The 25,388-nt window shown below is 39.3% G+C and overlaps 2 protein-coding genes across 8 annotated transcripts in view; one reads left to right on the top strand and one right to left on the bottom strand.

Annotated features, from left to right (window-relative positions):
- Positions 1-4,439, top strand: part of noxa1 (NADPH oxidase activator 1) — a 34,065-nt gene extending 29,626 nt beyond the window's left edge. For both annotated transcript variants that reach the window (XM_086075521.1, XM_086075522.1), the window contains 3 exons: positions 807-915; positions 3,234-3,357; positions 3,704-4,439. In XM_086075521.1, the coding sequence (XP_085931647.1) occupies positions 807-915; positions 3,234-3,357; positions 3,704-3,798 (328 nt within the window). In that variant the 3' untranslated portion in view covers positions 3,799-4,439. The remainder of the gene's footprint in view (positions 1-806; positions 916-3,233; positions 3,358-3,703) is intronic.
- Positions 4,440-8,951: 4,512 nt separating this feature from the next.
- The window catches only part of stxbp1b (syntaxin binding protein 1b), a 29,519-nt gene continuing 13,082 nt past the window's right edge, over positions 8,952-25,388 (bottom strand). The window contains exons 7-21 of one of the 6 annotated variants that reach the window (XR_015094839.1): positions 25,063-25,211; positions 22,985-23,069; positions 21,187-21,317; positions 18,545-18,652; positions 18,298-18,358; positions 17,691-17,756; positions 17,435-17,515; positions 16,938-17,076; positions 16,402-16,511; positions 14,162-14,263; positions 13,305-13,390; positions 11,753-11,910; positions 10,214-10,332; positions 10,031-10,089; positions 8,952-10,000 (exon numbers count right to left, since the gene is read on the bottom strand). Coding sequence is in view for 4 of the 6 variants with exons in the window: in XM_086076104.1 (XP_085932230.1) it covers positions 10,223-10,332; positions 11,753-11,910; positions 13,305-13,390; positions 14,162-14,263; positions 16,402-16,511; positions 16,938-17,076; positions 17,435-17,515; positions 17,691-17,756; positions 18,298-18,358; positions 18,545-18,652; positions 21,187-21,317; positions 22,985-23,069; positions 25,063-25,211 (1,386 nt within the window). In the remaining 2 variants the exon portion in view is untranslated. Of the gene's footprint in view, positions 10,333-11,752; positions 11,911-13,304; positions 13,391-14,161; positions 14,264-16,401; positions 16,512-16,937; positions 17,077-17,434; positions 17,516-17,690; positions 17,757-18,297; positions 18,359-18,544; positions 18,653-21,186; positions 21,318-22,984; positions 23,070-25,062; positions 25,212-25,388 lie in introns of all 6 variants that reach the window. The other 5 variants (XR_015094838.1, XM_086076104.1, XM_086076103.1 and 2 more) reach the window with 5 other exon arrangements.

The raw sequence follows: 25,388 nt of genomic DNA on the forward strand, positions 1-25,388 counted from the left end.
ATCGCAGTGAAACTAATCTGTGGTGCAAATCCTGCTGCGTCCCCTTGCACGTAGGGGAGTTTTACACAATACACCTCACAAAAAGAAAAACTGTGTAGTTGAAACATCCACACAATTGTAAATAGTACCACAGTTGCACACATTTGTAAATAGTTTGCCAAATTGTTTTGTCAAATTGTTACACTGTTGAATATAAATAAACGTATTTTGCTATCAAAAAACACTCTTTCATTGTTGGTGGTAGTGTTTTACAGAAGTAAAGCACTGTTTAGGTGTTTGTGGCATCATTCATGGAAAAAAAAAAAGGTGTAAAATTCACTAGTGCATGAAATCATATCGTTTCACAAAAAGCTTGATTTCTCCGTATTTTGGTCCAAAACAGAGCATTTGGATGAAACTAACCTATTTTCTATTGTTGATTACTGAAAAACGGAATAAGGTAGAAACTAACTTTTTTTTTTTCTGATGAAAGATGAGAGTTCAATTTTTCATTTGGTAGTATCTGTGTTTCCATAGTCCAAACACAAAATTTTCTGTGGACCTTGAAAGTTCAGTCAAAATGCTTAAATCAGCTGGCACCCACATGTTCTTTTCTGAAAATGCTTGGCAGTCAAAGAGTTAAGTAAACTGTTTTGTCTATTGAGACAGTCCTACAATATCAGAAAGCAAAATAACCTATCAAGTTTTTCAAGACATTTTATCTTCTTTTCCTGTCACACCCAATCCTTTAATCTCTCTCTCTCTCTCTCTCTCTCTCTCTCTCTCTCTCTCTCTCTCTCTCTCTCTCTCTCTCTCTCTCTCATTAGACAGAGGAAACATGGCTCTCGGCTACTGGTACCTCTTGAATGGGAATTAGAAGCAGGCAGGACCATACAAGAGGTCTCAGAGGGCGGCAGAACGACTGTGTGGTGCCAGGTGAGGATTTCAATACAACTACATCAACATAAATTAACATAATTACATAACAGGTGTGATTGGCAGATGTTCAAAATGTTCCTTGGTTTTGGGGAACAAATGGTTGTGCTTCATAATTTAGGCCCATTATCAAATTACCACAGAAATGTTTAACATGAGCAGGGTAAAAACAATACAAATTTCAAAAGCTCGTTTTCACTTCCCTTGTGCTGTCATTTGTCTTTTTGTCCTTGATGGTTCTTTTCCTATTCTAGCTTGAGTTTTGGCCGCGTACTTCTACGAACACACTCCCTTGTTAGGACATGCCCAATATTTGTAATAAAGACCCAAACATACAATTGGGTTCAAAATGAGAGCATTATGCTGAAAAACTTTGAGTAGATCTCAAAATCCTTGTAAAGTTTATTTTCAAGGCACACATCACATTGTAAATCAGAACATGAAGAAAAATGAACTGATTCGTTATTGACAACATTTCCTCTGCATGTGTTGTTTGCCTCAGTCCTTACATTTATTGGATTAAGGTAGCCAGGATTGGGGTAGCCACTCTAACCTTAGTTTTGTTGGTTTGTACTGTTGTCTTTGGGTTGTCTTGTTGAAAGGGCAATTCCACTTCAGTATGAAGCAATTTCATCTCTTTAAGTATTTTGATCAGAATCACAATAAGATTTGTTAGCCAAGTATGTAAAACCACCCAAGTCACAATCTGTCCGAGAAGCACGAAAAATAACAATGACAACAGAGGGAGACAGAACAGGAAGCCTGGCGGTTTGCTAATTAGTGCCCCGAGTTTCTTAGATGGGAAAAAAAGGAAATTCCTTGATCCATTTGAATGGCTAGTCTTCAGTTTTCTTCAACATTCTTCTGGTGTTGCTTTCCAATTTAAAGCATCTGAGATCATTTTAGCCAAACATTTTACTTAATGCATTTCCCCTCCCCAATCAATGTTTTATTGTTATTGTTGATTTTTTTCACATCCGACCTGGGTCACTTTCATATGTGGTCCAAGATCGGATGCGTATCTGAATTTTTGCAATGTGACCGCAGTCTGAACGGCCAGGTCGCATGTATCCGACCTTGACGTCATCAAAAGTCCAATATGCGCTCCGCGCGGGTGGGGGCATTAAGCTTGATTTATGTTTGACGCATCAGCAAGGTCCACACGGCTCAGGAGACGTACGTGAATCGGCAAAGTTGTTTCGAGTAACAGTTGTGACTTTATATTTGACTTTAATTTAATCCCCCTTGTAACATGAAGTATAAAGATGACATTTGTGGTGGTGATATTAGTAATTTAGCCACGCAGACGGCTCATTTATTACGTGCGGCAACGACGTGACGTTATCGTTAGGGGGAAAAAAAGGAGAGGTCTCGTGAGATGAGGCACTCGAACAGGCTAGCCTCATTTTCACAAATTATTATTTCTACCTTCCTGCATCACTCCTCTGTTTATATGAGATGATAAAAATATGAGCCCCGACGACGGACTTGTAAAAGTCCGTGGCCCTGACATGCTGGACCATACGTATTTACACGGCGTTGTGAGTGACGTCTTCTGCGCATGCGGGTCACTTTGGGGACGCATTACGTCCACACAGCAGACTGAAGTTGCAATTAATAGGTAATGTGAAAGCTTATTTAAAAAAGTCAGATTTCACCCAAAAATCTGAATTGAGCATTAAGACCCGCAGTGTGAACGTAGCCTTAGAATCTTGCTTGCAAGGAGAATGGACAGCGATGTGCAATCTCCTACCGCTCTGAGCACACTATGCCGAGCCCTCTCTTTTTATTTCTTTTAGAGTGGTCCTTAATTACACAGCCGTTGCTGCTCTTTTTAGTTTGGGAAGGCACACAGCAGCAACGTGAAAACCATCACGGATATGAGTTATTGCGCAGATAATAATGCAGTGTTTTTCTTCAGCGCTGAAAGTTTCAACAGTCAAAGTTCAACAGTTCAATCGCAAAATGTTTCAGCCACTATCTTGTGATAAGGGCACAGTTCCTGTTTTGCAGTCATGTTCCTTCTTGCGGGGGCTCGGCTCTTTTCACAGACAAATTCAACTTACACGATTCAAACAAGGTTATACCGCTGAATAAATGCTTTGCAATACTATAAATTATTATGAAGTAAATATGGGATAACTTATGTACTTTTATTCTAACATGTACAACAGTGATGTCTTCTAACGGAATTTAGATATACTGGTCGGCTGCCAAATTTTTCAAAAGCCTTAAATAAACAATTAATTAAATGTACTAACAAATATCTACTGAGCAGGAATGTTAATCTTAACTGCCTCTGCACTCTTCTTATTCAGGCAGAAGATTCTCTGCTCAACCACACCATGCTCTACCAAATGGTGGCGCTATATGATTATTCTGCTCAGGGTCCAGAGGATTTGGAGTTCAGTGAAGGGGATACCATTGACATCCTGTGTGAAGGTAGGATACAGCAAGTCAACATCGTTCTTGCAACATTTCATGGACAAAAGTATTTTGGACACAAGAAAAAGAACAACTCATGGAGTTTGCATCCTCATCATTCCCACTGTTATGAGCTTTTCTGAAATAATTGCGAGCATTTTTGTTGCAACATTCACCCAGAGAAAACACAATGCTGAACGAATTTGTCAAAATAATGTTTGATGGGGTCAACAGACATAAAGTAGGCCTTAGAGCAGTCAAGTTCTTCGTCAACAAACTGAAGTTCAGAAAGGTCATTTAACAAAAAAACTGACATAGTTTTCTATCTTTCATTTCTATGTTTGTGCTTCTGTTTTCTTTCTAGTGAACGACGAGTGGCTGGAGGGACACTGTGCAGGAAATATTGGCATCTTTCCCAGTAGCTTTGCCATGAGGGAAAATGAAACTGAGATTTATTGACTAATATTTCTGAGGTCAGATCAGTTCCAATATAAATTTCAGTTCAACCTTGCCAATTCCAAAACATCTTTTAACATTCATTTTATTGAGCTGACAACCAAAATGGCTTTACTGTATACGAGTTTCCTGGTCCTTTAGTGCGTTCGGTTTTGTCTGTTTTTGTGTGTTCATCACACCAAAAATGTTCTCTACATCCATAAAGAGCTCCTAAACACCAAGAATACTACTACTAAGACATATGCCATTTTTTTGTTTTTTTGTAGCACCTACTGCCGATCTGGTCCATTTTATGGCCAAAAAGTGAAACACAGTACTAGGGTAGTGAGCTGGTAAACGGCAGACACAAACACCAAATTACGTTCTAATTGATCTTTTGAGCCCACCTCAGTTGATGCTTATAAAAAAAAAAAAAAATCAAAAATCGGGAACTAAAATTTTTTAATTGTTACATCCCTACATAGCAGTGAGTGTTTTGGGAGAAATACAAGCGCATTTTTTTCCAGACTTGACAACTATCGAGGCTAAAGCAAGCTCTCTAGCTGAGTCTGAAGTAAACAACAACGGCGTCTTTCTGTCAGCGTGGCAATTGTAATCACGCAAAATAATTCCCATTTTTTTAATTAAATGTATCTGTAAACTGACTATGTGTTCTTTTTTCCCTCTACTTTGTGTAACAGGACGGTTGTTTACTCTGAGGTAACACAAAATGCTACATAAAAGATGAAAACAAAATTAGTTCAAAGTGCCGGTTACAATGCTACGTTCCATCCACTTTGTGTAAATCAAGAGAAACCCAGCGTAAACTACCTACTACAATGTACAGTTACCCAGTCAACATAAATAAGCATTTACACAATCCATGGCCACATAATCATTGATAAACTATTTTTTGCTTGTTGGAGGTCCACAGCTTGTTGGAATTTGGTTTGGTATGGTTTTATGGAAGCTGTGGATGGATTTAAAATTTCAATGGAGCGGATACAAGCTTGGCGGAAATGGCGGTCCTTCGCCATTTGGGGGCGTGGTTTGCGAAAGGTCAATTACACTGGCATGCATCCGTTCCTCCCCAACCCTTCTCAAATAAATTGTTTCACAAAAGCATTTGAACAGGATGACGCATACTTTTAACGAAACGGCAATATCCAAACTTTTTGCACCGAGGGCCACAGACAGGAAAGTTAAAGAAAGAGGGGGTCCCATTTCAACTTATGTTTTATGAAGCCTACCAAAGCCAATTCAATATTCTTTAGGTCAGTTCATGCTAGAGTTGAACATGTTTAGGAAAAAAAACTATACATTTCAAATTGCCGTTATTGGGGACAAAGTAGTGAAAACGCCCAACCAGTCCACATGTGCTTTGTGGACTTGGAGAAGGCGTTTGACCGTGTCCCTCGGGGAGTCCTGTGGGGGGTGCTTCGGGAGTATGGGGTACCGGGCCCCCTGATACGGGTTATTCGGTCCCTGTACGACCGATGTCAGAGTTTGGTCCGCATTGCCGGCAGTAAGTCGAATTAGTTTCCTGTGAGGGTCGGACTCAGCCAAGGTTGCCCTTTGTCACCGATTCTGTTCGTAATTTTTATGGACAGAATTTCTAGGCGCAGCCGGAGTGTCGAGGGGGTCCAGTTTGGTGGCCTCAACATTGCATCTCTGCTTTTTGCAGATGATGTGGTGCTGTTGGTTTCTTCAAGCCGTGATCTCCAGCTCTCGCTGGAGCGGTTTGCAGCCGAGTGTGAAGCGGTTGGGATGAGGATCAGCACCTCCAAATCCGAGACCATGGTCCTCAGTCGGAAAAGGGTGGAGTGCCCTCTGTGGGTCGGGGATGAGGTCCTGCCCCAAGTGGAGGAGTTCAAGTATCTTGGGGTCTTGTTCACGAGTGAGGGTAGGTTAGAGCGGGAGATTGACAGACGGATCGGTGCAGCGTCTGCAGTGATGCGGACGCTGTATCGGTCCGTTGTGGTGAAGAAGGAGCTGAGCCGAAAGGCAAAGCTCTCGATTTACCGGTCGATCTACGTTCCTGCCCTCACCTATGGTCACGAGCTGTGGGTCGTGACCGAAAGAACAAGATCCCGGATACAAGCGGCCGAAATGAGTTTCCTCCGCAGGGTAGCCGGGCTCTCCCTTAGAGATAGGGTGAGAAGCTCGGTCATTCGGGAGGGACTCAGCGTCGAGCCGCTACTCCTCCACGTTGAGAGGAACCAGTTGAGGTGGCTGGGCATCTGGTTCGGATGCCTCCTGGGCGCCTCCCTGGGGAGGTGTTCCGGGCATGTCCTACCGGCAGGAGGCCCCGGGGACGACCCAGGACACGCTGGAGAGACTACGTCTCACGGCTGGCTTGGGAACGCCTTGGGATCCCATTGGAGGAGCTGGCTGAAGTGGCTAGGGAGAGGGAAGTCTGGGCTTCCCTGCTAAAGCTACTGCCCCCGCGACCCGACCCCGGATAAGCGGAATTGAAGACGGAACGGAACGGAACGGAAACTAGTGAAAACTGTAACATGAGTGATTTAAAAAAAAAATGCCTGATAGCATACAATTTAGTTTGACTTAAAAAAAAATTAAGGAAAAATTTGTGATTTTTTTTAAATTTTGTACATTTAAAGAGCAGAATTTGAAATAATTATAATGTGAAATCTTGTCGCCCTCAACTTTTGTTATATATATATATATATATATATATATATATATATATATATATATATATATATAATATATGTGTATATATATATATGTATGTATGTATGTATGTATATATATATGTATATATATATACATATATATATATACATACATATATGTATGTATGTATGTATATATATATATATATATATATATATATATGTATATATATATATACATATATTGATTGAAAATTGAATTTTTAGACAACAAATTTATTTAGTAAACACACATATATCAGTCACAGCCTAACCTATTAATGAAACAAAATAAAAATGTGAATCAAAGATAAAAAGAAAACTTGCAACCTAACTAACTAAGCTAAAAGAAGGTAGATGAAAAAGGTAGATGGGGGATAAAGATGGAAGCGTTTGATCTGTCAATTCTTTTATGTTTGAATAAAAGCGTTGCACCAGTAGTATATGATCATCAGATTGCAATGCTTACGGACTGGTTCAGTCGCACGGGAGAGAGAAACTAGAGCGTCGATCCTCGGTTGAATGCTGGAATGCTGCAGCAGGTCTCCGGCTGCTGGTCAGGTGCACGCGCGGCGTTGAGGCGGCGGCCGGTCCTTGGCTGGCGCACGTCCAGCTGGAATGCTGCCCGGTGATGCACACGCGGCCTGGAGGTCTGCAAGTCCTTGTGTGAGCGCTGCGGGGGCGCCTCTGACTCACGGCTGGAACAGACACGCGCGTTTTGGGGATGCGCAGTGTGTTTGTGAGTCCTTGCTTGATGCGCGGTTTGGGGACGCACGTTGTAACTCAAGTCCGGGGCTCAAGGGAAGAAGCCGTGTGGTCACCCTCAGCGAGCACGTTTCTCGTGATGATCAGGAAAAGTTCATGGGGGCCAGACGTGAGGTGGAGTGAGGGTGGAAGAGTTGCAGGAACGAGAGAGTCCTTGAGCAGGTCAGGGGGGAAGAGAGTTCAGGAAAAAAGTTCCAGGAAACGAGCGTGAGGAAAAAAGTTGCAGGATAGAGCATCAGGAAAAGCGAGAGAAGTTCCTTCGCGCGCTAGCTTTTAAAAGCTGTGTCAGCAGGTAGGGGTTGGGCCGTAGCCCACAGGGGCGGAGTCAAACCCCCTCCGTGCGCATGAAGCAGACTTGGTCGACTGAGACCAAGCTTTTGGGATAGTATTTGATCATTTTGGATCAGAATTGACAAGCCAGATGCTTCACACATTTCAAACATTACCACGATCATAAAGTTATTGAATCCGCTAAGCTTACTAATTAGCTAAACTTGGGTGGCTACAGAAATTACACATATCATTCATTTGAGATACAGGTTGTGTACAAAGATAAACAACAGGAGTTACTTGATGTCAGTCAAGTACATAGAGTCCGTGTATGTCCCGAATTATGTAGACTTCAGATTAATTAGGAGCGGCAGGATTCTTGAGGATAATCGATAGTGACCGTTGGAGGGCACTGTTGTACCACACACCTTCCGCGGGGCATTGTTTCCCCCCCAAAAACACTTGGCTAATTCCTGTGGTTAGGCCAGACCATAAAAGATGGTCTGGGGACTGCTTCTCAGACAGGATTTCAGGTCTGTCGGAGCTGTGGTTTGCGTTTCATATATATATACAGTCGTGATCAAAAGTTTACATATACTTGTAATTGGAACAGATACTTTCTTGTCACAAAAAAGATTAATTCATTTTTTGTTCTTTTAATGACTTTATTCGGGGTAAACAGAAAAAGTGAGCAAATCTGTTGGGTCAAACATATATATACAGCAATGCTAATATTTGGTTACATGTCTCTTGGCCATGTTCACTTCAATTCGGCGCTTTTGGTAGCCATCCACAAGCTTCTGGTAAGCTTCTGGTTGAATCTTTGACCACTCCTCTTGACAGAATCGGTGCAGTTCAGTTAAATTTGTTGGCTTGCTGACAGGGACTTTCTTTAGCATTGTCCAGATGTTCTCAATGGAGTTTAATAAGTCAGGACTTTGGGAAGGCCATTCTAAAACCTTAATACTTTGTGAAACCAGTTGTCCTGTCAGATGTGTTTTTGTGAAAACATGTAATAGATGAGTGTTTAGTAGTTTACACTATGGAATTAAAATGATGCTTTAACACGGAATCATAATTGTTTGTTCATGCATGGACAGTACAATTAGAATGTAATCTCTGAATGCAAGAAAATAGTTTTCTGATCATGTGAGGACCTAGGAAAGAACACGAATGATGAAGAAATGGTCCTGGTGATTTTATTTCATCAGAAATGATTTAATCTTGTACACCCCTCAGAGGATGGTTGTGCAGGAATTCCCATTTTACAAGGCTGCAGGCTCCTATAAAGCATGATTGTTGCTAGACTCAACTGATGGAATTTCAGCAACCAAAATCAAGTCATGCTCTCAATGTGGTCGAAGTAGACTTGGTTTAGTTGACTGTTTGACTGGCAAATATTTGGCTGTCAAATGCAGTTCAAAAGAAGAAAGAGGACTTTAAAAAAAGTCAAACACGAACAACACCTCTATTTTGAAGTATTTTATTCACACGATGCACCCAAAACCTTTGTTAGACCAGCAATGCATGTCACATTTAATATGCACAAGAACTATATAACGAAAACAGGCAAACAGACAATGAAGGGAGACATTATTGACTGACTAAAACAAAACCCTACACAACCCTTCGCAAACAAATAGCAAATAAGTATCAGGGGAGGTTGATATATATGTAACAAAATACAGTGAGCACGTTCGGAAATACACTCAGAGCGCACACTGGTTCACTCCGACCATTCGTACCAGGGTGCGCACTAGGCCCTCCGACTTGGGGCACAGTGAGCCAGTGCGTTGGACATTAGTGGCGCTAGGTCTGGGGCTTGTCTTAAGGTGGCGGTTGTTCGGTTGGCTAATGTTGACGTTAGCTAGCTATGTGGAGTACTGAGCTGAGTGGTAAACAAAACATAAGTAGTAGTCTTGCTAAAACAGTGTGTAATTTGTGCGTTCAGAAATTAATGGGAGAGTAGCACACTGCCTTTCTGAACACACAGTGTAGTGCACGGATTTGAGAGCTACTTGTGAATTGAACAGCTCGATGTACAAGTGATTGCATAAAACATCAGATCATTGATGAAAAGGTGAAAGAATTTCATTCCTCAGGTCTAAAGTATTTCACATATTGAAATAAACACACCGCACAATGAAGAAAATATTCAAAAATAAATAGTCTAGCTCTGTTAACATTGCTCAAACACAATTTACTATATTTATTGACACAAAAAGAAGTAAATGTTGTATTTTTTGTATTTTTAGAATCTAAGCGAAGATGTAGGGCAAAGCATCCGTTTGGGTGCGTCGGGGCACTACACAAAATTCTCTTTGGTGTTTTCTTTGTTGCACAAGTCTTTTGGAAGTTTTTTGAATGAGGAAAGAGTGACAATTTCAGTCGAACCTGAAACATAATACAGAAACATGAACTCTTCATGCTCTGACACAACATTTCAGTCGGATTGAAGACCAATTAACAGCAACGCCTTGCAACGCCTTGCAACGCCTTGCAACGCCTTGCAACGCCTTGCAACGCCTTGCAACGCCTTGCAACACCGTCACACATTTTGAAGTGGAGACGTTCATCTAACCTTGGCTGTTTGACACATTTGAGTCTACAACACGCGGCAGAGAAGAACAAGGGTTTGACTTGTAAAGGAGTACTTTTGTGGTTTTAACATAATTTTTGTTTATGTACTACATGTTGAAATGTCAATGACACAATGAGATCGCATTTACCTCCTTATATCACTGTGCTAACTGCTCGTCGTTGGTCTCAGGTGGTGCATTGGGGTCCAAGAAATCTGGGTGCTGTAGTTCCTTCAGGTATTTGGGAGGTGTAAGGATGTGAGTGGAGCCTGCAGAAGACACACACCTTAGCTCAAAATCATTCGGATTTTGCAAACTGTGATGACAGCTAACAGAATGCACAATTGTATTTGTGAAGAAAGCCATAATGTCCAGTTCATTTTTTCTTGTCACAAAGCATGAAAGAGACTGGTGCTCTTTAGTAGTATGTAAAGATGTAAAACTATTTACCAGTAAGTATCTTTGTTTAATCTATTGCCTTGGAAATAGACAGCTTCCAAAGACACTGGTGGGATTTGTATCGCTCTTCTTTTAAAAAGACAGTGTGTAAAATTTAGTGCAGTCTTGTGGCGAACTAATAGATTGCAACAAGGTGCCTCAGAGAGAACACACACTCGCCTACCACCAATTACAAGACTATGTTCGCAAAGTTCTTTTCCTTCGGGTATTGGTAGCATAAAGACGCTGGCAAAACATGTCAAATTAATAGTGGGTTTTTTAAATGAATGAGAACATTGAAGAATTGAAAAATTCTACATTTAAATGAACAGAGAACTTAAATTTAATTAATTTTAAATTTAATTAATAAATTGTGTTTGTAATATTTTATGTGAATATGTTAATTACAAATTGTTTTAGTCCATAGTACAAAGCACAATGCCCATCCATCTATCCATTTTCTTAACCATGTAATGTTTGCGGGGAAAATGTTCCTCACTGTCTTTACTATTTCTCTCTCTAAATCTTTTACAGCCGCTCTGTCCAAACCATGGCCCGGGGGCCATTTGTGGCCCACCGTCCATTTTCTAGCGGTCCTCAACATATACAAAAAAATAACTTTTGACATAGGCAGCTTTTGTATATATGCAAAGAAACTATTTAAAGCTAAAATAAAAATATTTCTCTTTGTAAGTCATATATTTCAGTTTCAGAAGCAAAAATGTTTTCCTCCATATTCCGCTGTCTGTGTCAAGGTCTGATTTGTGAACACATCACATTAATGACTAACTAAGATCCTCAAGTAAACACTGCTTAAAAAAAAAAGAAGTCATTTTTATTACCGATTACCATTCCTTTAAATCTGAATGTGGAGATTGGCTCAGGGCGCGGGCGAATCTGTTCTAGTGGGATACAGGGGTGTGGGCCACCCCAAAATCCGGAAAAATCCCAAATGTTTGTCTTGTTTAAAAATAACTTAAACACGCTAAAATAACTATAGTACAAAACAAGTGATGGATTTATTAGGTTAATAAAGTCAGACAATGTCAAAGTGGCCCTGGCATCCTTGGATTATTCTGTATGTGGCCCTCAAAGGAAAAAGTTTGGACACTCCTGTTTTACAGGTATAACCATAACGTTCTAAAGTTTGGGGACACTAATGAATGTTTACATCTATGAACACCATGACCAAAAATAATGAGCATGGTTAAAAAATAAGTGGCATAAGACAGTAAATCTATTTTAACGTACCAATCAGGGCCTCCCATTTGCCATTGGCTTGCGTGACCTCATACACACAGCGCATCTCACTATAGGTCATGCCTCCAATAATGAAGACAATAACCCTTGGGCCAGTCTTCACCTCTGTGGGGCCTCGGTTTTTGTGCCAGTTTCCATAGCGGGCACTACTAAATAAAACAAATGAAAAACAACATGACATACATTTCTATTTATGTTTATATTGCATGCATTACATCACACCAAAAATAAACAGACCACACACACGTGCAGAAAAGAAAGCGTGGATGGTGCCAAAACAAAGTGCCTACAGATTGAACTACTAGGCTACTACAGGAAATACTGTGCTGTATGTAAGAATGTTCTTTTCTTAGCAAATACAAGCCTAAATATGACAAAATCCAGTCATTGAGGAATTTTGACTGAATCAATGATTTTTTTTTGTGTGTTGATATAAAAATAGGATTTTTCATCCTTAGTATAAAGTATAAACTCTTCTGAATCTCATTCTAGGGATCAAACAAAGCAGTTATCAGTAGTGATGTCCAGATCCGATCACGTGATCAGAAATCGGGGCCAATCATATGATTTTCAGTTGATCCCATATCGGGTGAAAAAGAAAGTGACAAAATAATCCAGATGTGTAAATATCTTGCCAAATAGAACAGTAATAGCTTAGTTCAATGTTACACAATGTTATGTTTCAAGGTTTTTGTTTATTTAGTAGTGATGTAGTAAATGACAGTACAGAGCGGCAGGCTCACACGCACACACTCATACAGGCACATATGCCTCTGTTTCACACTCCTGCAGGCAGAGGCAGAATGGTGCCTTGTGTTTGACTTTTTCAGAACAAGCAAACACAAACGATGAGAACATCCTAAATACAGTTATTTCTGGACTACAAGCCGCTACTTTTTTCATTTGCATTCGACCCTGCGAGAGCGTCAGGCAGAGCAAAACAAACCAAGTGAGTCCAAATACATTATGAGAGACACAACGAGAGCGAGACAATTTGCGGCCTCATTATGGCAAAGAAATTAGCAGGAACCCAGTGTGGTAACATTAAAACAAGTGCGGCTTACAGTCGGGTGCGGCTTAAATGTGTAACAAACTCCAGTATTCCCCAAATTTAGCTAGCGCAGCTTTTAGTCAGGTGCGCCTTGTAGTCCAGAAATGACTGGAAGTATGAGGAGCCATTAGGGACATAATTCAGGCTCATCGCTTACATTTGCTACTGAAACACCCTTGGGCCAGTCTTATATAGTATATTATATAGTATATATATTACACAGTAAACATTACTGAACTTTATTTTGCTCTAAAAGACAACTGAAATGCATTCACACGCAATACTGAAAGGCTCTCATCGCTTACATTTGTTACAACTGAAACATCCTCATACACACTACTGAAAATGTTCTCGGGGGCCAAAAAGTGTGATTAGGACATCCCTTGTTATGGGTAAAAGAAAATAATAATAATTCCTAATATATATTAGACATTTGTTCAAATGCACCATAAGCAATGAATAGAACTATCGAATACTGTGACTACTACTAACCTTGATGGAGCACTTGCTTTCGCTGATGCTTGTCTCTGGGAAATGTATGGGTACTGCTTGATGTCAAGTTTATCCTCAATGGCGTCCTGTAGGAAAACAAGATCTTCGTGTAAGCATCTTGATCTTAGCAGACTTTATTCTTTGTTCATGCAAAATATAATTAAAGTATATGTTTGCATAAAAAACACTTCACATCATCATGGCTGTTCAATTGAAATGCTGCTTGCAACCGCCTGCTCTATATCCGCAAGATTCACCTTTGACTGACCCTTTATAGTATTTTTTTTGCATAATTTTTGCAGGCAAGACACATGAATCCAACTCCTAACACGTCTGCGAAAGGAGTCCACCAGCCCACCAATCAGTAGCGCACGTTGGCACAGCTAAATTTGCATATGGCACTCATAAAGGTCGCTTGCCTCGGCGGCTTGGCTGGCGGTAAAAGGCTGGGAGTCGAGTTAATTCGTGAACATTACAACGTGACGTTGGTTTGGGTGTACGTCACTCGACGTGTGCTCTTTGTGCATGCGAGTCGCATCAAGGGCGCGTTGCGTTCAAGCCGCATTTCTTTTTGTAATGAGAACAGTCCATAAAAAGATCGGATTTAACAAAAAATCCGAATTTGGGCATCACGCCCTGCAGTGTGAACATAGCCAAAGACAACTTATCTGACGAATACATGAAAGATTAAGCAATAAAAATGTAAACTTAACTAAACTTAATGCAAAAAAACAAGCAAGCCTTGGGGTCTTTTTTGACCCCACTTATGCCTCTAAGGGTTGAAGAGCTAGTTCTTTACTGTATATTTTATATAGATATATATATTTTAGAACAGAATCATATACTGAATGGCGCACCTCAATGAGATCCTTGACGAGAGGAGTCCATCTTGAGAGTTGGTAGGTATGCTCACTGATTCGCTCCTTACGGTCAGGCTTTTTGATTTTCTTGGCAGAGGCCTGCAATGGAATAATTCATCTGTATCATATATCATATCATATCATATCATAAATCATGTCATATATCATATCATGTCATATGTATTTGAATCATTCAACTTCAATTCGTAACAGTCAGAACTATAGATTGATGATTTTTACTACAAACAACAATTCCAATAAAGTTGTGTTGTGTAAAATATAAATAAATATAGAATACAATGATTTGGAAATCCTTTTCATCCTATATTCAATTGAATACACTACAAAGACAATATATTTTATGTTCAAATTGATTAACTTTTTTTTAATTCACTCATTTCGAAATGCCTGAAAATGGTCCAAAACACATTTTCAATGGGAAAGCTGAGAACATCCCTTCTCTTTTTACGCTTTTCTTCGCTGTGCGGCGACTCGGTGAGGCTTGAAGGTGAGCGTCTGGTGGCCGGGCCTGTACCCCTGTACCCATGGGGCCAGCCCGAAAAGGCAAAGTGGGCCCCCCCTTCCCATGCGCCCATCGGCGGGAGTGAGTGGTTGGGGGGGCATGGGTGGGGGTGCGAATGTTGGTATGTGGCCTGTGTGTCGCAGCAGTGGGCGGAAACGGCGTGGATGTGTGACTTACCGAAGTCCGTGGCATCTACCCCATTTACCTCTGCATACATTTACTTCCTTTTGCAAGGCTGCTCTAAATATACTCAGTCTCTGAAGGATTTAAGAAAAAAATCCAAGCACAGTTGCTGTTGCAAAAGCTTTAATCACACATTTATATTTAGATATGTTTACTGCCTTTGACAAGTATACTTGGCAATTCCATTTTTTTCAGTGGGTCTAGATGGGGGAGAATCTGATTATCTTCCACTGTAAATGTCATACTTGAAAACAAGTTTACCACCAGTAGATGACATTATTGCCCCATTTTATATGAAATAAACAGTTTGCTGAGAGTCTATGGGAGTAATGGCTGCATTTTGTGCAACATACATTTATCTTTTTTTTTCTTCTTTTCTTTTCTGAGAGAACTCATTCGGTAATCTTACCGATTCAACATGTCATCATCATTGCTCTCTCTCTTTTTTATACTAACTAACTATACTATACTTTATACTATACTATACTACTATCTAAGGCAGAAAGGAGAGAGTCTATTATGTCATTTGGCAGATTCGGTTTATATTAGTGCTGTCAAAGTTAAAGTGTTAACTGATTAAATAATCACCAAAAACTACCGCATTAATCATAAATGAACGCGCACTTTTAATTTTGACTTTAGATTATCCTTTAGCGTGACAGCGGATGGCTACATTTAAGGTAGCACAGGTTGTGTTAGCAATAAACATAATTACATCCATTTGTTTCCATTTTAAATTATGCAAGTAATTAACTGATTAGAAAAAGAGGAGGATGGGCGTGTTCAGTGGATCTTTTTTTTTTGAAGATGTCCTCATAACATAACATGTCAAAAGAATGAACATACAACCAGTGCTCTTCAAATTTGGCGGGAATTTTTTGGGGATAAAAAATGCTTTTTTTTATTAAGTAATTAATCGTGATTAATCAAAATTCGAAGATGTGATTAATCCGATTAAGAAATGTTATCGTTTGACAGCTCTAGTTTATATATAACTACAGAACATAATATCGCGTAGGTATTGGAAATTTTGAAATTGTTCTAAAATGGCTGGCAGTGGGCGGCACGGTGACTGACTGGTTAGCACATCTGCCTCCCAGTGCAGAGGACGTGGGATCGAGTCCGTGCTTCGGAGTTTGCATGTTCTCCCTGTGCTTGCGTGGGTTTTCTCCGGGTACTTCGGTTTCCTCCCACATTCCAAAGACATGCATGGCAGGTTAATTGAACACTCCAAATTGTCCATAGGTGTGATTTTGAGTGTGGATGGTTGTTTGTTCATCTCTGTGTGCCCTGCGATTGGCTGGCAACCGGTTCAGTGAGTACCCCGCCTACTGCCCGAAGCCAGCTGGGATAGGCTCCAGCGCCCCCCGCAACCTTTGTGTGGACAGGCGGTTAAGAAAATGGATGGATGGTTGGATGGCTGGCAGTGAATGAGTTAAACTATGCCTGCAATAGCCAGGGCTCTTAAAAGTAAAATACATGAGGATCACCTGTTTCACACTTAACTTTAGGATTTTAGAACACGGCTTACCTCAGAGACGATGGGCACACCCATGTGTGCCATGTTGGAAATTATGTCACTGTCCTCTGGTGGGATGTTGGCATGTTGGAGCAATTTACATAAGTTTTCTTCGGTCACACCTGAGACACACGCACGCACACACACGCACACGCACATGCATATGCACAGTCGATAAGAGATGCATATTGTACAAGAGTAGACATTCACAAATATACAGTGATGTATATTTGTTGGTGGGAGAAAATCTGAAAATGACTAAGTATCACAAGAGGTCCAAACTTTCTATAGTATATATGAATATGTACGATGGTGGAAATAATTATTTGAGCCCCTGCTGAATTCAAAAGTTAGCTCACTCACAAAGAAATTTGCAGTCTCCATTGATGGTTGTGATAGAATATCAGCACCAAAAAAAATGCACAAAAAGCGTACCAAATATACATTATAAAAGTTGTGCATTTCATTGGTTGACGTATGTCTCAGATTCAGATTATGTAATATGACATTAATATAGAAATAAAACACAGTAAGGAGAGATATCTGACCATTCTTGAGAAAGATGTAAAGCAGAATGATGCGAATCTTGTCAGAGATGCTGACATTTGTATCCAGTAAGATTGGTACAATAAGCCTCATGGGATCTTTTATCTTCTCACCCTCTGCATCAGTGCCCATCGCAAGGTCCTTTCAGAAAGGAAGAAAGAGGTCCGATTATTCAGGCAAGCCTGGCAAGGTTGCTTCCTTGAAAACAAGCAAGTAAAGCTTTTCTTTGCAGGCCACATTGGTTGCACTCAGAGGGCCTGTCGTAATTACGTAACCTAATTATAAATATAATTCAATATTGTATGATCTAGCACCAGTGCAAAAGTTCCATGGAAATTAGCTCTTTAAAGAATATAAATGTAATCTGTCGGTTTGGCATTGTTGTCTTGTTATAGACTTAATGTACCACAGTGAAATGTCCATTGTCCTCTGCTCTTAATTCTGGTCACATCTGAACATCCATGTCATTAAAATGTGTGGAAGAAGCGGTCTTAATTACCTGTTCGACACGGCAGAGCTTGTCAACAGTCCCCTGGTAACGGTTCATACAATCTTCAGCCAGGTGAAGATGGGTGGAATACTGACAAGAAAAAACATTATTCAAGTAGATGAGTTTTGTGTGTGAGAGCAATATACAGTAGTTACAAACATTTGCACATTGAAATGTATAACAATGTATTATCTCTTATTGTAGGTACTAACAAATTACGAGCAAACGTGAACACTTTCCACAAGAATGCATTTACTGCTCTTACTTTACTTAGTTCCTTTTGATACTGAGGCATTTTTTTCAGCATCTGAGACAGTTCCTTCATTGTGGTCTGAAAGACAATGGTGACAGTAATAAGTGGTGATGATAAAATAAAATAAAAATTCAATACATACATACAAACATACACACATATATATACATATGTGTATATATATATATATATATATATATATATATATATATATATATATATATATATACATATACATACATATATATATATACATATACATACATATATATATATGGCCCCAATTGTTATGTAGTATGAACCTGATGAACCTACATGTTTTTGAACTCCAAGAGGAAGCAATATTGACTGTATTGACCACATAACCACAGAGGAGTACATGCAATTCAACCCAGACAGTGACTTTAGACCTTATAGTTTAAATAAGATATTATTTCATCTATGCCGTTGGCACACTGGCCTACCAAAAGTTCATTGAAACTCTTCCAGCCACATTGTGTACCAATTACTTACTATCTCATTATATTCTTTCACGTTTGTGCGTGTGAATAAAATATACTGCAGTACAGTCTAATGCCAAGAAACATTGTTTAGAGTAATGTGGATGTTTTTCCTCTACCTTTTCGCCTGTGTTCATTTTTTTGCTGGCAGAAAATTCTTTCAAAGAGCGAGTCACAGCCCTATGCAAGGAAGACAAAGACAATGTAAATGATGGTAGAATATCAGTTCAGAAATACAAAAATAAGCATTTTGTACACTTCAAAAATCCAAGTGCTGTTAAGTTTGAGGTTGTTGTTTGTTCCCATAAGAATGTTGCACAGGACCACGTCAGAAAGAACATGGGCGTAAGCAGTACAAGCACTCACGTTGAAACTTCAGCAATGTGTTTATGTCTCAGATTCAACCACAGGTCATCATCCTCATCCAGTAATACGTCTTTTGTCCTAGTCTCCCCCATGCCACTGGTCTCAAAACTGACACAGAAATATATACAATGAGAAAAGAACACACACAATGGGTATTAAAAAAATACAGTGTTTCATAAGAGAAGGTGTTACATTTACAAATTGAAGTATCATATGGACAAAACTTGCTTGACTATTAGGGGTGTAACAAAAAATCGATTTGAACCGGAAATCCGGTTTTGATTTGAACGATGCGAGTGCACCGGCACACGGACTGATGAATCGGTCTAAAAATAGCTTGAACCGGACGATGGCCCGGTCAAAATGTTATAAATCAATTTTATGTTGCTGGTACAATTTACAAGGTGCGCGCTGCCCGTTCGCCAGGTCGCCAATGACGAGGAGGGGGGGAAAAAACATGGCCATATGCTATTTGCATACAGTAATCCCACAATCCTCGATGCGGACAGTGACTCATGTGATTGATTACAGTTCTTATTTTCTTTTTTTGCAAACAGACAACACAACGTTCTCAAATATCAACATCAAGGTTACAGTTCATTGACAACATCGCTCCAAGCCAATGACGCGAATCGCGAGTATTAGCAAACAAGTCACTCTGTTGCTACCTTAGGAGGGATGAAAACGGGAATATTGTGTCATTTTCTGCTCCAAAACATAACTATATTGCCCTGAGTCACATAAAACAACTTTGAATTACCCAATGGGCTCGCTCGAAAGTTGCGAGGGGAAACGAAGGATGATATGGCAGACAACCATTTAGCCCGTCCAGGACGCCTTGTCAAATCCTAATGGCTTGGCAACATCCCCTGACTTTGACCAGACGAGGAATACACAAACTTTTTTTTAAACTAAAGACTCTAAAAGAAGGATAATCAGATGATTTTACGAGCGATAAGTCAGCCAGGATCGCGGAGGAATGAGGAGCATGAAGGTAGAACATCCACAGGTATGTGGTCATGAACTGTTTTGGAACCATTTTCATTTTATTTTCTTGTGTCGTCGAGTGCACATAGTTCCCCAACTCTGATTTATAAACACAGATTTACGTAACGTAACTGTCATTGATTGTCGTCTTAATGGAATTAGAATTGCAACTGCTGTTGTAATGCAGTAATCATGACAAAGCGTAATTGTTATTATATGTATTAAAATTATTTGAAAAATATATAGGGGTAACTACCTGTATACAGACAAAAAAATAATAAAAAAAAATGTCACTGTACCACAATTTGGACCAGCATCAGAATACAATAACATAGTGGAGCTGAGTGTTCTTAAAAATGAGGTAGAGGATTTATTCCTAAAATAAAATAGTATTTATTATTTTAGGCCACTACAACAAACATTAACACTGCTTTAATGTAGGAAAATAAAAGTGTTATGTGTGATGATTACATTTGAATGTATTGAAAAATATTGAAATTAAATCATACTCAAAAAAAATGTTCAAAAAACAACATTGCCTAAACATTAAAGAACCTTAAAATAAGGCTGGTATTGACACAGATACCTGGTATTGGTACTCGCCCATCAATACTTACAAGTGTTTAATTTTATTAGGCAGATGCATGTTAAAATTGCATTTTAAAAGACTGGAAATCTTAATGCGATCATATGGCGAATTTGAACATATCTTTAGAAAAAATAGGTAATCTTGTGATCTTAATTTGGTTTAACAATTCTTTTTTTAGAGTGCACCTTCATAAACAAGATCATTTGTCAAAAGGACATGCCATGTTCGTGAAAAAAAGTGGACTTTTAATATCGGCCTACTAACTGTTTTTTGTTTTGTTTTTTAATAACAGATGGCAGAACTATGTTACGCCACAACTCGCCAGCTGACTGAATGAATGAGGAAATTAAATAATAATTAATATAATAATAATTGTCGCGTGTGGCTGAAAGGAGGCGGAGAGAGAGAGAAACTCGAGGTTCATTGTGATAAACCTGCTACCGACCAGGTTGGGTTCATAGACTCTGTTACTACGGTAACTGACCGAGAGTTTAAGTTACCTCGTTTTATGAAACAGGCTAGAGTTACCTCTTTTTCTCTGGTTTCAGTTACCTCCCTTTCTGCAACGGAAAACGCAGAGTTTCCCACATTTCAGGGTTAACAGACTCAGGGTTCTCACTAAAACTGCTTTGTGAAATGGACCCCAGGAATGGTTTAAGTATGAGTTTCATTGCTCATTGCTACTGTTGTGTTTTTACTGTACATTAGACAAATAAATAAACACCTTAACATGTAGAGAACCATTTTGCTGTACATTGCACATGTGACCAAAAAAACACCATGACCAATTCCCTCATCACCAAACTGCGTATTTCTGCTGCATGTTTTGATCCTGGGCAGACTATCGTAGACTCGTAAGGTTAAAAATAGCTGATACATACATGAAAGCCATGTGCTTGGCCAAACAAAATTCTGAGATCTGATGAACCAAGGCTCAATTTGGCCTCAATTGTGTGGCATTATGGGTGTGTTCAGTTTCAAGTATCACACAGAAGGGGCTGAATACAAGGGACTGAATCCATGTATGTGTGTATGTGGCCATGCATGACCATGTGAGGCTGTGTACCTGTAGACATCATTTTCAATGCCTAGCAGATCATAGGCCATTGCCTGCAGAGTGAGCTCATGTAGAAGAGGTGACACAGGATCAAATCCTCGGTCCAAGATGATAAGTTGACTACGGCACTTATCCGGTCCCTGGAAGAATCCAGCCCACAAACAAAATACTCTAACATTATACAAGGATTTAGTTTAATTTGTAAGAGTAAAATCATATTAAAACAACATCACCAATCATTTTACAGAACCATGTCTGCACTCCAAATATCTGACTATCAAGGCTTTGCAAAATTTAGAATTGAATCGAAAATGATCCCTAAATTCCAGCTCACTTCTTGAATTCGAATTTCAATAATTTTTTTGTTACACTCTCCCAGGAAGAAGTCCCCCCCCCCCCACTCATTTCTGCTGCTAGTATAATTTGTCTATATAATTGCTGTAAATACACTTCTGTAGAGGAGCTAACATTTCTTGTGCATTTTGAGAATAAGAAAAATAAAACAGATTCCCTGAAGCCACACACTAGAATTGCACCGTGAGGCCCCAGGACAGCCCGCCCCCTTTAAGGACTGCTTTACATCGATCTGATCAGATGGATTGGGATTTGACTATATTTAGCATTAATGCGAGATCCATGATGGGATGTAATATCTTAATTTGCCAGATTGTTTGATCGGCTCCACGAAAAGACATATTTAATGTTTTCAGCAATTTTTGAAAATGTTTCCCCCCCCCACACATTTCATTGACGTCAATATATATAATTATACGGGGGGGGGGGGGTGTCCGCTATTCGTGGTCCAGGCCAGTCCCTATCAACCATGAATGGCGGCAGTCGACTGGAGAGTAAATCTAAACGTTTTTTAAAAATCGATATATTGCTCCATCTTCTGATAAAATCGGTGATCAGCCCAAAAATCCTGGTCGTGTAAACCCTAATACAAATATTATTATACAGTGGTCCCTTGCTACTTCGTGGTTAACTTGTCCCGGATTTGTATTTGGGTCCAAAATTCATACATTGCGTTTTTTTTTGTAGCATATCAACAAAAAGGTTATCTTGGGTTGTACCTCGCTATATCGCGATTTTTCAGAGATTATTACCCCATTGTCTCATTTTCACTTATATGTGATGAGAACAGGGTTGGGGAATCCAGGTCCAGAAAGTAAAAGCCCTGCAACAGATGGTTCTTCTCAGATGACAGTAAAATGAACTCGTCTTTACCTGTTGAGTAGAAGCACTTGTGGCTAATGTCAATCTTTGGCAAGGTTATTATATTCTAGACGGACCTGGATTCCCCAGCCCTGGATGAGATTGAGGTTCTATGAATTTCACTGAATTCATTTCAACTTCCTTTGATTCAAATTCAATTCAGCATCCTGTGGGGTGGAGTCAATTCAAATTCCTCCATTGAATTGAATTGAAGTCTGAAATTCTGAATTTTGCAGATCCCTGGGGAGTATACAAATAATACATTGTATGTACTGTATGTGCATGTATTACTAGTAATGTATCAAATGTGCTGTTTAAAATACGTATCCTCATAACAATTGCAAGACAGAAAGACATAGTGACTGTCACAGCATTCTTTTTTGAAGCAGTGCACAAAGGATTAGGATTAACAACAGATTGATCTGTAAGGAGAGGGACACATTTCAGCATACATTGTAGCATATCAACAAAAAGGTTATTAATTTAAATTACTTTTTCTACAAGTCAAATCAGTAATAAATGTGGGTATTTTGACATTTCTTTATATATTGATTTTATTGGTGCCTTTTTTTTGTGCATCAACATCTCCCACCTCCCCCATGCTGGGGTCATCAGCTTTGTAGCCATCCAGCTTGTCTTGTAGCATTTGGGCTAGATCAGCACAGTCTTTGTACTCTCTGAAACGCACACAAAAAAAACCAAAATGCTTACAGTACAATTTTACAGGACAACTTATAAGCACAATATGTTCTAATGCTGTATCCCCCCCAAGTTATAAAACAGTTATAAGCAATAAACAATTGTGACTATAAGTGTATGATAAACAATAAGACAAGGAGGATGAATGCTCTTGTGAAGTAACTGAATGTAACGATGCTCCCGTCACCGAACGACCAATCGTGGCACACCTGTTTTCTGAAGCTGACCCGTGATTGGATTTTAACTGCCCCGAGGAACTGTGATGTCATTGTCAATTGACAGTAGCAAAATGCCCGCCCCGTGAGATGGATAAAAACAGTGTTGTCACTGTTATTGTAATCTGATTACTTTCTTTCAATAATAAGCAATCTAACACGTTAATTTTTCCAAACCAGTAATCTGATAAAAGTTACTTTCCTAAGTGGCTGTACGTTACTATTTTTTATTACCTCATAATGTATGTTGAATGCAAAATTTTGTTGTCCATTTAGAAGAGAATTTCGAGAAAATGTTTCTCTTGCATTTGGGAGTGACGTTACACCGCATGTCACGTTTTCTCAGCGGAAAACGCAACGCCGGGTCACGTGTACCAACATGAGTGAGTGCTCGGAGTCTAGCCAAAACAATACCGTCACGACGTAAACAATGGAAGAAGCAGGAGGAACTCCACAAACGGGTGCATTTGCTCATTGGAAATACAGCCATTACTTTGCATTTTTGTCCAGTAAAGATGACAAAAAAAACCTCAGTGCGTTGCAAACTTTGCGCTGGCTCAAAAGCTAAAAACTCTACATCCAATTTGAGGAAACAGTTGTTATCAAAGCACAGCGCGATACAACTTGAAGCAAAGTCGACAGGTAAGGAGACAGCCAGCAGTTCTACAGTGACTAAGTTGTTTTTAAGTAACTTAGTTACTTTGACAACAAAGTAATCATATATATATATATATATATATATATATATATATATATATATATATATATATATAAATAAAGTAACTAGATTGCTTTTTTAGGAGTAATCAGTAATCACATTATTTTTTCAAGTAATCTGTGACAACACTGGTGATATGGCATGACTCCTTCTTGTGACTGGCTCCAAGTACCTCTTAGCTCACTCAAAAAATCCAAAACAGCATTGTTGAGTAGACAATATGTCGTGTTAACTTTTGTTTCTGGCATTTCAACAATGTTTACAGGCAGCAAAAAAAAATCTTCTCACTGCCTCCCATTTTGTCTGTTTTATGCCATGTTAAGACTCGTGAGGGCGCATGGAGCATATTATTGTAAAGATTGATTTTTTTCCGGATTGACTTTCCCTTTAACAACTGCATTGTCTGATTACTTAGGTTATCTGGCTTATCTTGTATTTGTTTGATCATCTTAAAGTGGGGGAAAAAACAGAAGAATTTTAGAAGGGGCAATACTTTTTCATGGCACTGTCCTTACTCTGCTCTTAGACATTTTGTGTTGTGACTGTTATGCATTTGCGTCAGTATTACTATTACACTTCTTCGCCTAACACACTCTACTGCAAACCACTCCAATAAGAGTTGGACAAAGGACATTTATTTTTAGATGTATGCCCATCCGTCCATTTCCTACATCGTTTATCTTCAGTTGGGACTTTGGGCGAGAGACGGACGACAACCTGGACTGTCTCAGTACATTACATTTGACACTGTATGTGTAATTGTGATCCTCTGTAGATTAGAAAAAACGAAAAATAAATTCAAACTTGTGAACTTAGGTCTTGTTTGTTTTAGAATAATTGAAGATGAACAGAGTATGTTTTTATAATTATTCCAACGTTCAAAGAACCATTCAATTAAATCCCCAGAAATTATACTTTGTATCCCCATGATGAATGTATGGAAACCTCTGACCACAACATAATATATGGTTTTACTGCTTGTAATTATTTTTATTTTTTTTAACCAATGGCTGAATGAAGTATTATTTTTGGTCTCACCCTCTGTATCGGATTCCAGGATATTCTTTGAGAGTAGCACAGAGGGTGGCAAGCTGTTCAGCGCAACCCTCAAGCATGTTGTTCTTCACATCAGCTTTGAAGGGGCTGTAGAAGTCCTGAAAGGCATCTACTTTACCCAGGGAGAAGACCTGCACCAAAGGGAAACATGGTTTAACCAACCATCCAATTGGTTCACAAAAAGGTTCATTAAGCAAGGCTTCAAGTCATTCTCAATAAGATGACTTATTTCCCGGTTTTACATCTTTTTAGTGAACATTTATTTTCAACGATATGCCATGTTTCAAATGTACAAATGAACTCTGCAC

This window comes from Leptonotus elevatus, chromosome 5 (assembly GCF_054856555.1).
Source record: "Leptonotus elevatus isolate MCC_2025b chromosome 5, RoL_Lele_1.0, whole genome shotgun sequence".
Lineage (NCBI taxonomy): Eukaryota > Metazoa > Chordata > Actinopteri > Syngnathiformes > Syngnathidae > Leptonotus > Leptonotus elevatus.